We start from the raw sequence: 14340 nt of genomic DNA, 5'->3' as shown, positions 1-14340 counted from the left end.
CTATATTTAAGCCAATATCGCATTTCTTATTTATGGTAGGTTCATAATAAGTCAGGTATTGGTAGAGTAAGCTGCCTGCTCTCTCCCCACTTCCCAAGAATTAGCTTGTCAAGGGCAACAAAAAATACTTCTTGTGATTTTGTTTGGGATTGCATTGTCTATAGATCCATTTGGAAAGACTCAACATCTTTTGATTATGAGTGTTCTGATCCATGAACATGGTATATTCCTCCATTTGCTTACGTGTCTTGGTTTTTTCAATAATGATTTTGTGTGTGATTCTGCATGTGTGTATGTATGTGTGTGAGTGCATGTCTAGAAATATTGTATTTCTTTGTTAGATTCATTCCTAGGTACTTGGCTTTTTTTACTTTACTATAAATGAAATCTTTAAATTTCATTTGATTGTTTATTGGTATCTGTGACTGTGTTGATTTTTTATATTGATATCTTATACCAGCAACCTGAATTCACTTCTTAATTCTCATATTTTATCTAAGTTCTTTTAGATTTTCATTTACAATCGAGTCATCTGTGTTATTTCTCCTTTATATATTCACTATCTTCTATTTCTTTTTCTTACCTTTATTCATTGGCTGGGGTCTTTAACACAATGTTGAATATAAATGGTGATAGCAAGTGTCTTTGTCTTGTTTAAAATCATAGAGGAAAAATATTTCACTATTAAGTATCATATTTGCTGTAGGTACTTTTTATCTTTTAACTAAGGAAAGTTTCTTCATTGAGAATTTTTATTATGCATTTATATTGAATTTTATCAAATGATTTTTCTTTATCATTATTTTTCACTTTTATTCTGTTAATGTGGTTAACTTGACTGATTTTTGTAATTTAAGGCCAGTCTTGCTTTCTGGGAAAAAACCCTTTCCTTTTTGTGATGTATTGTGTTTGGGGTCCTCAAGACCACTCTCAGGTTGGATGATGCAGTAGGAGGACTTAGCATATAGTCATGCTCATGGCTAAGAATTATTAGAATGTGAGGAGAGCTATGATCAGCATAGGGAAGAGGCACATAGAACAGTCTGGAGGAAATCAGGTGTCCAAGAGTCGTCTCCCAGAAGAGTCACATGGATGTGCTTAACCCACCCAGCAATGATCGTGACAGCACATGTGAAATGTCTACCAGAGAGACTCAGTGCCATCAGTTTTTATTGAGGGCTAGTCATGAAGGCATACTCTGCTCAGCATGTACCAAAATTCCATCTATCGGAAGGAAAGCAGGTGTTCAACATAAAGCATATATTGTCTGTACAAACAGTTTGATCCCAGTGAGCCCTCTCATCAATTAGGGTTTTGGGAACCCTCTCAGAATCCAAGTTCCCAGACACCAACCTATGGACAACCTCAAAAGCAGGTCAGAAGGAAGCAGTCAGGTCTGCTATGTTACCTCTTTCCTATAAATGTCCTTGATTTGGTTTGTTACTATTTTGTTCCAGATCTTAGCATCTATATTTACATATGAGATTGGCCTATATTTTCCTTTCTCAAAATATTCTCATCAGATATTGTAACAATATAGGTTAGGTAGTGTTCCCTATTTTTCTTGACTTTGGTAGAGTCTTTGAAAAATCAATGTTATTTCTTCTTAAATGTTTGGTTGAATTCACCTATAGAATACTTGGGACTGGAATGTTTTGTTTTTAATTGAAGTTTAGTTGAAATACAATAGCATATTGGTTTCATGTATACAATGTAGTGATTCAACAATTATATACAATCTGTGGGAACATTTTGACTATAAATTCATTCATATCTTTTTGCCCCTCTGTTGATAAGGTTTTTTTTTTAAGAATCTGACCACTGTTTTTGTATTTGTGAGGATACATTTATAATAGCCTCTGATTGCTTTCAAGTCTTTGATATCCCCATTTTCATTCTTGGTTGGTTGTTGTGTCCTCTCTTTTTTTTCTTGATCAACTTCGCCAGGGGTTTATCAATTTATTAGTTTCCTCTGAGAGGCAATGCTAGAACTTTATCTTCTCTAGTATATGTTTGTTTATTATTTCATTAATTTCTGCCCTTTCTTAATTTTTTCTGTTTTTTTTTTTTTGGTGGGGAGATTTTATGCTATCTTTTTAAATTCTTTAGGTGGATGCTTATTAGTCCATTGATTTTTAGCCTTCTTTTATAATAAATTCACTTAAAGTTATACAGTTGACTCTTGAACATCACAGGTTTGGACTGTGTGGTTCTACTACATGCAGATTTTTTCAGTAAATATATTGGAAAATTTTTTGAAGACTTCTGACAATTTGAAAAATCATTTTCTTGAGTTACTTTATTATAAGAAATAGTATATAATACGTGTCACATACAAAGTATGTACCAAACTACTGTTTATGTTATCTGTAAGGCTTCTGGTCCATAGTGACCTATTTTAGTAGTTAAGTTTTTTGGGAAGCAAAAGGTATATGTGGGTGGCACCCCTGACCCCTGCATTGTTCAAGGGTCAACTGTATATTTCCTCTTAAGCTTAGCTTATCTGCAGTCCACATTCATCTCAAAATATTACCTAATTTTTATTGTGATTTCTTTTTTTGATCTCTGTGTTATGTAGCTATTTTATTTCTAACACATGGAGAGATTTCTTCTTTATTAATTTTCAGCTTAATTGCATTGTGGGCCACAGTCCTAAAGTGTTGAAACTTGCTATGTGACTTAGCACAAGGCCAGTTTTTTAGATACTACAGATGTGCTTGAAAAGTGTGTATTCTGCAATCATTGGATGCTGTTAATACTATTAACCAATCTAAGTTTTTACTCACTTTTTTGGGTTGTTATATCAGTAACTGAGAATGATGTTAAAATCTGCAGTGATTCAAAATGGTCTTACACCTCTATTAAGTACTAACAGTTTTTACAGTATACATACTGAAGCTGTGTTATTAAGTACGTAGAAGTAAAGAATTGTTAGACCATACTGGTGAATTGACCTTTTTTAAAAAAATCACTTTTTATCTCATTTTATTTCTTCTAATAGTTTTTGCCTTAAAATCTACTTTGATATAGCTATACCAGCTTTGATTAATATTTACATGGTGTCTCTTTTTCTGTCTTATTTTTAATCTTTCTGTGTGGATTGTGGTTGTGTTGTAGGTAACAGGTTAAATAATTTTACAATCCTCTGACAATTCTTATCTTTTAATTGGATTACTTCATTTATGAGTTTAACATAATTACTAGTATATTTTGGTTATAATCCCACCATTGTGCTTTTTTCTTATCCTACCTGCTCTATGTTCTATCTTCCATCCTTTCTTACCTTCTTTTGCACTGTGTATTTTTTATTTTTCTATTTTTACTTCGCTAGCGCAGAAGTTGTACTTTCACTTATTTTTTATTTTTTATTTTTTTTTGTATCATTAATCTACAATTACATGAGGAACATTATGTTAACTAGACTCCCCCCATCATCAAGTCTACCCCACAAACCCCATTACAGTCACTGTCCTTCAGCGTAGTAAGAGGCTGTAGAATAACTATTTGTCTTCTCTGTGTTGCACAGCCCTCCCGTGCCCCCACCCCACATTATACATGCTAATAGTTATGTCCCCTTTCTTCCCCCCCCCACCTTATCCCTCCCTTCCCACCCATTCTCCCCAGTCCCTTTCCCTTTGGTAACTGTTAGTCCATTCTTGGGTTCTGTGTTTCTGCTGCTGTTTTGTTCCTTCAGTTTTTTCCCTGTTCTTATACTCCACATATGAGTGAAATCATTTGCTACTTGTCTCTCTCTGCCTGGCTTATTTCACTGAGCATAATACCCTCTAGCTCCATCCATGTTGTTGCAAATGGCAGGATTTGTTTTCTTCTTGTGGCTGAATAATATTCCATTGTGTATATGTACCACATCTTCTTTATCCATTCATCTACTGATGGACACTTAGGTTGCTTCCATTTCTTGGCTATTGTAAATAGTGCTGTGATAAACATAGGGGTGCATCTGTCTTTTTCAAACTGGGCTGCTGCATTCTTAGGGTAAATTCCTAGAAGTGGGATTCCTGGGTCAAATGGTATTTCTATTTTGAGCTTTTTGAGGAACCTCCATACTGCTTTCCACAATGGTTGAACTAATTCCCACCAGCAGTGTAGGAGGGTTCCCTTTTCTCCAAAACCTCGCCAACATTTGTTGTTGTTTGTCTTTTGGATGTTGGCCATCCTTACTGGTGTGAGGTGATATCTCATTGTGGTTTTAATTTGCATTTCTCTGATGATTAGTGATGTGGAGCATCTTTTCATGTGTCTGTTGGCCATCTGAATTTCTTCTTTGGAGAACTGTCTGTTCAGGTCCTCTGCCCATTTTTTAATTGGATTATTTGCTTTTTGTTTGTTGAGGTGTGTGAGCTCTTTATATATTTTGGATGTCAATCCTTTATCGGATCTGTCATTTATGAATATGTTCTCCCATACTCTAGGATACCTTTTTGTTCTATTGATGGTGTCCTTTGCTGTACAGAAGCTTTTCAGCTTGATATAGTCCTGTTTGTTCATTTTTGCTTTTGTTTCCCTTGCCCAGGGAGATATGTTCATGAAGAAGTCGGTAATGTTTATGTCTAAGAGATTTTTACCTATGTTTTTTTCTAAGAGTTTTACGGTTTCATGACTTACATTCAGGTCTTTGATCCATTTTGAATTTACTTTTGTGTATGGGGTTAGACAGTGATCCAGTTTCATTCTCTTATGTGTAGCTGTCCAGTTTTGCCAGCACCATCTGGTGAGGAGACTGTCATTTCCCCATTGTATGTCCATGGCTCTTTTATCGAATATTGATTGACCATATATGTTTGGGTTAATGTTTGGAGTCTCTGTTCTGTTCCACTGGTCTGTGGCTCTGTTCTTGTGCCAGTACCAAATTGTCTTGATTACTGTGGCTTTGTAGTCAAGCTTGAAGTTGGGGAGCGAGTTCCCCCCCACTTTATTCTTCCTTCTCAGGATTGCTTTGGCTATTCATGGTCTTCAGTGGTTCCACATGAATTTTAGAACTATTCATTCCAGTTCTTTGAAGAATGCTTTTGGTAATTTGATAGGGATTTCACTGAATCTGTCAATTGCTTTCAGCAGGATGGCCATTTTGACAATATTAATTCTTCCTACCCAAGAGCATGGGATGAGTTTCCATTTGTTAGTGTCCTCTTTAGTTTCTCTTTAGAGTGTCTTGTAGTTTTCATGGTATAGGTCTTTCACCTCCTTGTTTAGGTTTATTCCTATGTATTTTATTCTTTTTGATGCAATTGTGAATGGAATTATTTTCCTGATTTCTCTTTCTGCTCTGCTGAATTCCAGTATTAGTTCTAGTAGTTTTGGAGTGGAGTCTTTAGGGTTTTTCATGTACAATATCATGTTGTCTGCATATAATGACAGTTTGACTTCTTCTTTACCAGTCTGGATTCCTTGTATTTCTTTGTTTTGTCTGATTGCTGTGGCTAGGACCTCTACTTTCACTTCTATTTAGTGGTTATTCCTAGAGAGTATACCATGCACCCTTGACTTAATAAAGTCTAATATTAATTGGTATTTTCACCCTTTTCCCAGTATAAAAACTCCATTTAATACCCTCACCTTACATGCATTGATGTCATGTATTTTAATTATCTGTATGTGTGAATCTTTAATATGGTCGCATTTTTTTAGTTCTGCATTAACAAAGTGAAACTTTATTAATTTTTTCCTATTTGAATGTTGTGCACCTGTGAAATATTAAGGTGACTGATAATTTCTTGTTTACGTAATTTTTGCTTATAAAACAAAGATCCAAGTTGGAGCTTTCTGGATTGGATATACTTCAAAGTTTTTCTTTAGAAGATACGTAGAAAGCTACCCCCTCCACACACACACACTCACACGCACACACTCATTCCTGGTACATAATTGGTTCTGCGTTTGATGTACAAAGTTCTTTGTTCTCTCAGCTCTATTTGTTGCCTATCTTTCTTCTATCTTTTTGTCGTTTTGGCTTTCTTCACTGAATACTCTGACTTTACTGTACATATAATTCCACCTTTTCTGTCCCCTTTGCTGCCACAGAGGCTGCTGCCTCTGCTATTTGCAATTCTTTCTCCACTTTTCAACTTTCTCTTCTTTTGTTACTTCTTGGGTTTCATTCAGTACGTTCAAACTTCTGTGAAGATCTGCTAATCAGAGTGCTTCAGGTTAGCACATCAAACAATCAGTGTTGGTAGCATTTAATTCTCTAGACTGTGTTTGTTACCCCTTAACTGTTCAAGTGATCTTACCATTCAGAACAGTCTAAGATGCTTGTAAATCCCAGAAAACTAGTCTGTGGGTAAATGAGGTTTTTCTGTACTGTTAAGGTAGTTGTAATTTTGGTCAATGAACAGCCTATAAAAATAAATCATTATTTACACATGTACTTAGATCCTCTATTTTTAAAATTCTCCTCTTCTACAAAGAATGAAAAAGTAATAGAACAACAACTTCTTGTGGAACAACTGAGTGAAGAACAAACAAAACATAACCTGTCAATGACTTCTTCAGCTAAAGAAACTTGTGGAGATGGGCCCGATACCAGGATACCTGAAAAGAGACCATATACAGTACCATTTGATGCACGTTTGGGATATTGTATTTATCCTTCAGCAAGATCAGATTCCAGAAAGGTAAAGTCTAAACAGTAATCTTTCTTATTTTGAGATTTTTAAAATATTACATATAATACAATATCACAGTCTATTTGTACAGGCTCAACAAACTGTTTAGTTTTATGGCCTATCATGTATACTCTTTCTTTTGATCATGCTGCTTTTTCATAAAAAATAAATGAGAGAATATATGATTGTATTTGGAATGAGTAGTTAAAGAAAATGTCTGCATTCATCAAGGAGGAAAGCCATCCTTTGCAACCATATTTTCATGATGGAGGGGTATTAGTTAAACGGAGTCTTAACTAAGATGTCACTAAGTCTTGACTGGAGACATGACCAAGTCTGATAGCTTCATGAATTTTTTTTCTTTATTTAACCACACCAAGTTGAGATGAGGTTAGAGGGTATTTATTTTGACTTACTTGGTCTGTCTTATGATTTTCAAAATGACCTTTATGTAATGTTCAGCCTTGCCAAACTGACATTTGCAAGACTTCATAAAGATCAGTATAAAGTTTTGTTTTTATTTTTTTTATTTAGAAAGATATGTGTGGGTAATAAATATATATGCAGACAGATTTCTCTTGAAAGATGATCAAGGAATCCCTACTGTAAAAAAATTTAGAAGATTATTGAACTTCAGTTTCTATTTATTCATTTTATGAAAGGAAATGATTTGTGTGAGGTCTCTGTGAGGATTACAGGCAAAGGGATAAGAAATAGGAGAGGCATCATAGGCTTTTGCATCCAGACGAGCGTGGTTAAGAACACAAGCTCTATTGTACTCTATTGTATAGGCCTGGATATATGAGTAGACCTGTGTGAACCCCAGGTTTCTTACCTGTCATAAGGGGGGGATATGTGGGGTATACAGAGAATATACATGAGATGATGACTCCAAAACTGCCGGCCACACATCTTCAACACATGTCCATGGATGACTACCCTCACATAAGGGCTCACAGAAGGGCCTTCCTTTTCTTTTTTCTTTCTTTCTTTCTTTTTATATTAAAGTATTATTGATAGGCACTATTATGAAGGTTTCACATGAAAAACAATGTGGTTACTATATTCCCCATATTATCAAGCCCCACCCCCATACCCCATTGCAGTCACTGTCCATCAGAGTAGTAAGATGCCACAGAGTCACTATTTGCCTTCTCTGTGCTACACTGTCTTCCCCCTGATCCCCCCGCACCATGTGTGCTAATCATAATACCCCTCAAGCCCCTTCTCCCTCTCTCCCCACCTGCACTCCCACACTCCTCCCCTTTGGTAACCGCTAGTCCCTTCTTGGAGTCTGTGTGTCTGCTGCTGTTTTGTTCCTTCAGTTTTGCTTTGTTGTTATACTCCACAAATGAGGGAAATCGTTTGGTACTTGTCTTTCTCCACCTGGCTTATTTCACTGAGCATAATATCCTACAATTCCATCCATGTTGTTGCAAGTGGTAGGATTTGTTTCTTTCTTATAGCTGAATAGTATTCCATTGTTCATATGGGATTGTTGTTCTTTCCTGAGGTAGGCCAGTATTGCAATACACTTCCTAATATGGCCTTCGCTGCATCACACACATTTTGCCATGTTAAATTATTATTGTTGTTTGTCTCCATATATTGCTTGATCTCTCTTTTTATTTGGTCATTGGTCCATTGATTATTTAGGAGTATGTTGTTAAGCCTCCATGTGTTTGTGGTCTTTTCATTTTCTTTGCATAATTTATTTCTAGTTTCATACCTTTGTGGCCTAAGAAGCTGGTTGGTACAATTTAAGTCTTTTTGAATTTACTGAGGCTCTTTTTTTTTCTCATTTAAAAATTTTTATTTTGATATCATTAATCTACAATTACATGAAGAACATTATGTTTACTAGGCTCCCCCCTTCACCAAGTACTCCCCACAAACCCCATTACAGTCAGTGTCCATCAGTGTAGTAAGATGCTGTAGAATCACTACTTGTCTTCTCTGTGTTGCATAGCCCTTCCAGTGCCCCCCCCATATTATACATGCTGATCGTAATGCCCCCTTTCTTTTTCTCCACCCTTATCCCTCTCTTCTCACCCATCCTCCTCAGTCCCTTTCCCTTTGGTAACTGTTAGTCCATTCTTGGGTTCTGTGTTTCTGCTGCTGTTTTGTTCCTTCAGTTTTTCTTTGTTCTTATACTCCACATATGAATGAAATCATTTGGTACTTGTCTTTTCCGCCTGGCTTATTCCACTGAGCATAATACCCTCTAGCTCCATCCATGTTGTTGCCAATGGTTTTGTTTTCTTCTTGTGGCTGAATAATATTCCATTGTGTATATGTACCACATCTTCTTTATCCATTCATCTACTGATGGACACTTAGGTTGCTTCCATTTCTTGGCTATTGTAAATAGTGCTGTGATAAACATAGGGGTGCATCTGTCTTTTTCAAACTGGGCTGCTGTATTCTTAGGGTAAATTCCTAGAAGTGGGATTCCTGGGTCAAATGGTATTTCTATTTTGAGCATTTTGAGGAACCTCCATACTGCTTTCCACAATGGTTGAACTAATTCCCACCAGCAGTGTAGGAGGGTTCCCTTTTCTCCAAAACCTCGCCAACATTTGTTGTTGTTTGTCTTTTGGATGTTGGCCATCCTTACTGGTGTGAGGTGATATCTCATTGTGGTTTTAATTTGCATTTCTCTGATGATTAGTGATGTGGAGCATCTTTTCATGTGTTTGTTGGCCATCTGAATTTCTTCTTTAGAGAACTGTCTATTCAGCTCCTCTGCCCATTTTTAAATTGGATTGTTTGCTTTTTGTTTGTTGAGGTGTGTGAGCTCTTTACATATTTTGGATGTCAGCCCTTTATCGGATCTCTCATTTATGAATATATTCTCCCTTACTGTAAGATACCTTTTTGTTTTATTGGTGGTGTCCTTTGCTGTACAGAAGCTTTTCAGCTTGATATAGTCCTGTTTGTTCATTTTTGCTTTTGTTTCCCTTGCCCGGGGAGATATGTTCATGAAGATGTCGATCATGTTTATGTCTAAGAGACTTTTACCTATGTTTTTTTCTAAGTTTTATGGTTTCATGACTTACATTCAGGTCTTTGATCCATTTTGAATTTACTTTTGTGTATGGGGTTAGAAAGTGATCCAGTTTCATTCTCTTATGTGTAGCTGTCCAGTTTTGCCAGCACCATCTGGTGAAGAGACTGTCATTTCCCCATTGTATGTCCATGGCTCTTTTATAGAATATTAATTGACCACATATGTTTGGGTTAATATTTGGAGTCTCTGTTCTGTTCCACTGGTCTGTGACTCTGTTCTTGTGCCAGTAACAGATTGTCTTGATTACTGTGGCTTTGTAGTAGAGCTTGAAGTTGGGGAGTGAGATCCCCCCACTTTATTCTTCCATCTCAGGATTGCTTTGGCTATTCGGGGTCTTTGGTGGTTCCATATGAATTTTAGAACTGTTCATTCCAGTTCGTTGAAGAATGCTGTTGGTAATTTGATAGGGATTGCACTGAATCTGTATATTGCTTTGGGCAGGATGGCCATTTTGATGATATTAATTCTTCCTAGCCAGGAGCATGGGATGGGTTTTCATTTGTTAGTGTCTTCTTTAATTTCTCTTAAGAGTGTCTTATAGTGTTCAGGGTATAGGTCTTTCACTTCCTTGGTTATATTTATTCCTAGGTTTTTTTTTTTATGCTATTGTGAATGGAATTATTTTCCTGATTTCTCTTTGTATTAGTTCATTGTTAGTGTATAGGAAAGCCACAGATTTCTGTGTGTTAATTTTGTATCCTGCAACTTTGCTGAATTCCGATATTAGTTCTGGTAGTTTTAGAATGGAGTCTTTAGTTTTTTTTATGTATAGTACGAAGTCATCTCCAAATAGTGACAGTTTGACTTCTTCTTTACCCATCTGGATTCCTTGTATTTCTTTGTTTTGTCTAATTGCTGTGGCCAAGACCACCAGTACTATGTTGAATAACAGTGGGGAGACTGGGCATCCCAGTCTTGTACCCGATCTCAGAGGAAAAGCTTTCAGCTTCTCGCTATTCAGTATGATGTTAGCTGTGGATTTATCATATATGGCCTTTATTATGCTGAAGTGCTTTTCCTCTATGCCCATTTTGTTGAGAGTTTTTATCACGAATGAATGTTGAATTTTGTCAAATGCTTTTTCAGCATCTATGGAGATGATCATGTTGTTTTTGTCCTTCTTTTTATTTATGTGGTGGATGATGTTGATGGGTTTTCGAATGTTGTACCATCCTTGCATCCCTGGGATGAATCCCAGTTGGTCATGGTGTATGATCGTTTTTATGTATTTTTGAATTTGGTTTGCTAATATTTTATTGAGTATTTTTGTATCTACATTCATCAGTGATATTGGTCTGTAATTTTCTTTTTTGGTGGGGTCTTTGCCTGGTTTTGGTATTAGGGTGGTGTTGGCTTCATAGAATGAGTTTGGGAGTATTCCCTCCTCTTCTATTTTTTGGAAAACTTTAAGAAGAATGAGTATTATATCTTCTCTCTATGTTTGATAAAATTCCAAGGTAAATCCATCTGGTCCAGAGGTTTTGTTCTTGGGTAGTTTTTTGATTACTGATCCAATTTCTTTGCTAGTAATTGGTTTGTTTAGATTTTCTGTTTCTTCCTTGATCAGTCTTGGAAGGTTATATTTTTCTAGGAAGTTGTCCATTTCTTTTAGGTTTTCCAGCTTGTTAGCGTATAGGTTTTCATAGTATTCTTTAATAATTCTTTGTATTTCTGTGGGGTCCGTTGTGATTTTTCCTTTCTCGTTTCTGATTCTGTTGATGTGTGTGGATTCTCTTTTTCTCTTAATAAGTCTGGCTTGAGGCTTATCTATTTTGTTTTTCTCAAAGAATCAGCTCTTGGTTTCTTTGATTTTTTTCTATTGTTTTATTCTTCTCAATTTTATTTATTTCTTCTCTGATCTTTATTATATCCCTCCTTCTGCTGACTTTAGACCTCATTTGTTCTTCTTTTTCCAATTTTGATAATTATGACGTTAAACTATTCATTTGGGATTGTTCTTCCTTCTTTATATATGCCTGGATTGCTATATACTTTCCTCTTAGGACTGCTTTTGCTGTGTCCCACAAAAGTTGGGGCTTTGTGTTGTTGTTGTCATTTGCTTCCATATATTGCTTGATCTCTATTTTAATTTGGTCATTGATCCATTGATTATTTAGGAGCATATTGTTAAGCCTCCATGTGTTTGTGAGCCTTTTTGCTTTCTTTGTACAATTTATTTCTAGCTTTGAACCTTTGTGGTCTGAAAAGTTGGTTGGTAGATTATCAATCTTTTGGAATTTACTGAGGCTCTTTTTGTGACCTAGTATGTGGTCTATTCTGGAGAATGTTCCATGTGCACTTAAGAAGAATGTTTATCCTGTTGCTTTTGAATGTGGAGTTCTATAGATGTCTGTTAGGTCCATTTTTTCTAGTATGTTGTTCATTGCCTCTGTCTCCTTACTTATTTTCTGTCTTGTGGATCTGTCCTTGGAGTGAGTGCTGTGTTGAAGTTCCTGAAATGAATGCATTGTTTCAGTTTTCCCCTTTAATTCTGTTAGTATTTGTTTCATATATGTAGGTGATTCTGTGTTGGGTGCATGGATATTTATAATAGTTATATCCTCTTGTTGGACTGAGCCCTTCATTATTAGTAATATCCTTCTTTGTCTCTTGTGACTTTCTTTGTATTGAAGTCTATTTTATCTGATACAAGTACTGCAACTCCTGCTTTTTTCTCCCAATTAGTTGCATGAAATATCTTTTTCCATCCCTTTACTTTCAGTCTGTTTATGTCTTTGGGTTTGATGTGAGTCTCTTGTAGGCAGCATAGAGATGGGTCTTGTTTTTTATCCATTCAGTGACTCTATGTCTTTTGATTGGTTCATTCAGACCATTTACATTTAGGGTGATTATCAATAGGTATGTACTTATTGCCATTGCAGGCTTTAGATTTGTGGTGACCAGAGTTTCAATGGTAATTCCCTTACTATCTAGCAGTCTAATTTAACAAATTTAGTATGCTATTACAAACACAACTCAATGGTCCTTGTTTTCCCCTCCTTTTTCTTTCTCCTCCATTCTTTATATCTTAGGTATCATGTTCTGTACTCTTTGTCTATTCCTTGATTGACTTTAGGGATAGTTGATTTGATTTTGCATCAGCTTGGTAATTAATTGTTCTACTTTCTTTACTGTGGTTTTATTTCCCCTGGTGAGAGCTATTTATCCTTAGAGTCACTTCCATGTATGGCAGTCCCTCCAAAATACACTGTAGAGACGGTTTGTGGGAGATAAATTCTCTCAGCTTTTGCCTATCTGAAAATGGTTTAATCCCTCCTTCAAATTTAAATTATAATCTTGCCAGATATTCTTGGTTCAAGGCTCTTCTGCTTTATTGCATTAAATATATCATGCCACTCCCTTGTGGCCTATAAGGTTTCTGCTGAGAAGTCTGATGATAGCCTGATGGGTTTTCTTTTCTGTGTGATCTTTTTTCTTTCTCTGGCTGCCTTTAATAGTTTGTCCTTATCCTTGATCTTTGCCATTTTAATTATTATTTGTCTTGGTGTTGTCTTCCTTGGGTCCTTAGTGTCGGGAGATCCATGCACCTCCATTTCCTGAGACTCTCCTTGCCCAGATTGGAGAAATATTCAGCAATTACCTCCTCAAAGAAACTTTCTGTTCCTTGTTTATCTTTCTTCTTCTGGTCCCCCTGTAATGCGAATATTGTTCCATTTGGATTGGTCCAAGTTCTCTCAATATTCTTTCATTCCTAGAGTTTCTTTTTTCTCTCTGTGCCTCAGCTTCTTTGTATTCCTCTTCTCTAATTTCTATTTCATTTATCATCTTCTCTACCTTATCTAATCTACTTTTAAATTTCACCATTGTATTCCACAATGATTGGATCTCAGTCCTGAATTCATTCCTGAATACTTGAATATTTTTCTGTACCTCCATGAGCATGTTTTATGATTTTTATTTTGAAATCTCTTTCAGGAAGATTGATGATTTCAGTTTCACCTGCCCCTTTGTCTGGTGCTTCTGGGATTTTGGTTTGAACCAGGTTCCTTTGACGTTTCATATTTGTAGCTGGCACCCAGAAACTCTACTGTCTGGAGCTGCTCAGCCCCTGGAGCAATGTCGGGCATCACAGGGGAGCGGTGCTGGTGCCTTGGAGTAAGAAAGATCTGTTTCCTTCTTCCTGGCTCTATGCCTGTCTCCCCTGCCAGAACCAGTGGGCTGATCACAGAGGTGTAAGCTTCTGTGCTTTGCGTTTGTAGCTGCTTTAGGCAGGGCTTCCTTCTGGCTGGTCTGATGCCAGTGTAGGAGCTGCCAGTTTGCAAGCCAGGTATGTGATGGCTGGGAGGAAGGCACAGCTGGCTGGACATTATGGTGGGGAGCCTTGGAGCTGTGTATCTAACCAGGATGATGGAGCGCCTGAAGTTCCTGAAAGTTCCCAACCTGATGGGCCGAATGTGCCCAGACAATTTGTCTACCTTTCTCCTGAGCAGTAAGCTCTGTGTAACCCTTGCCCTTTAGCAGCCCTCTTGCTGCTAGTAAGTCTCTCAGACTGCCTGCCTTTCTTTTGTCCTATCGCAGCTGGATATGGATCCCTGTTTTCCACAAGCAGCTGGAATCTCAGTCTCTTCAGGTCTTTCACTGGCCTTAGCTTTCCAACCCCATAATCACCAGACCACCATGCCA

The 14340-nt window shown here is 36.8% G+C and overlaps 1 protein-coding gene across 9 annotated transcripts in view; it reads left to right on the top strand.

The window, feature by feature from the left end:
- KIF27 (kinesin family member 27) overlaps window positions 1-14340 on the top strand; it is a 127826-nt gene that overhangs the window by 34132 nt on the left and 79354 nt on the right. For 8 of the 9 annotated variants that reach the window (XM_073228717.1, XM_073228719.1, XM_073228713.1 and 5 more), the window contains one exon: window positions 6429-6635. In XM_073228717.1, the coding sequence (XP_073084818.1) occupies window positions 6429-6635 (207 nt within the window). The remainder of the gene's footprint in view (window positions 1-6428; window positions 6636-14340) is intronic. The other variant, XM_073228718.1, reaches the window with a different exon arrangement.

Source organism: Manis javanica, chromosome 2 (assembly GCF_040802235.1).
Source record: "Manis javanica isolate MJ-LG chromosome 2, MJ_LKY, whole genome shotgun sequence".
NCBI lineage: Eukaryota > Metazoa > Chordata > Mammalia > Pholidota > Manidae > Manis > Manis javanica.
This window is presented reverse-complemented; position numbering and strand designations above follow the sequence as displayed.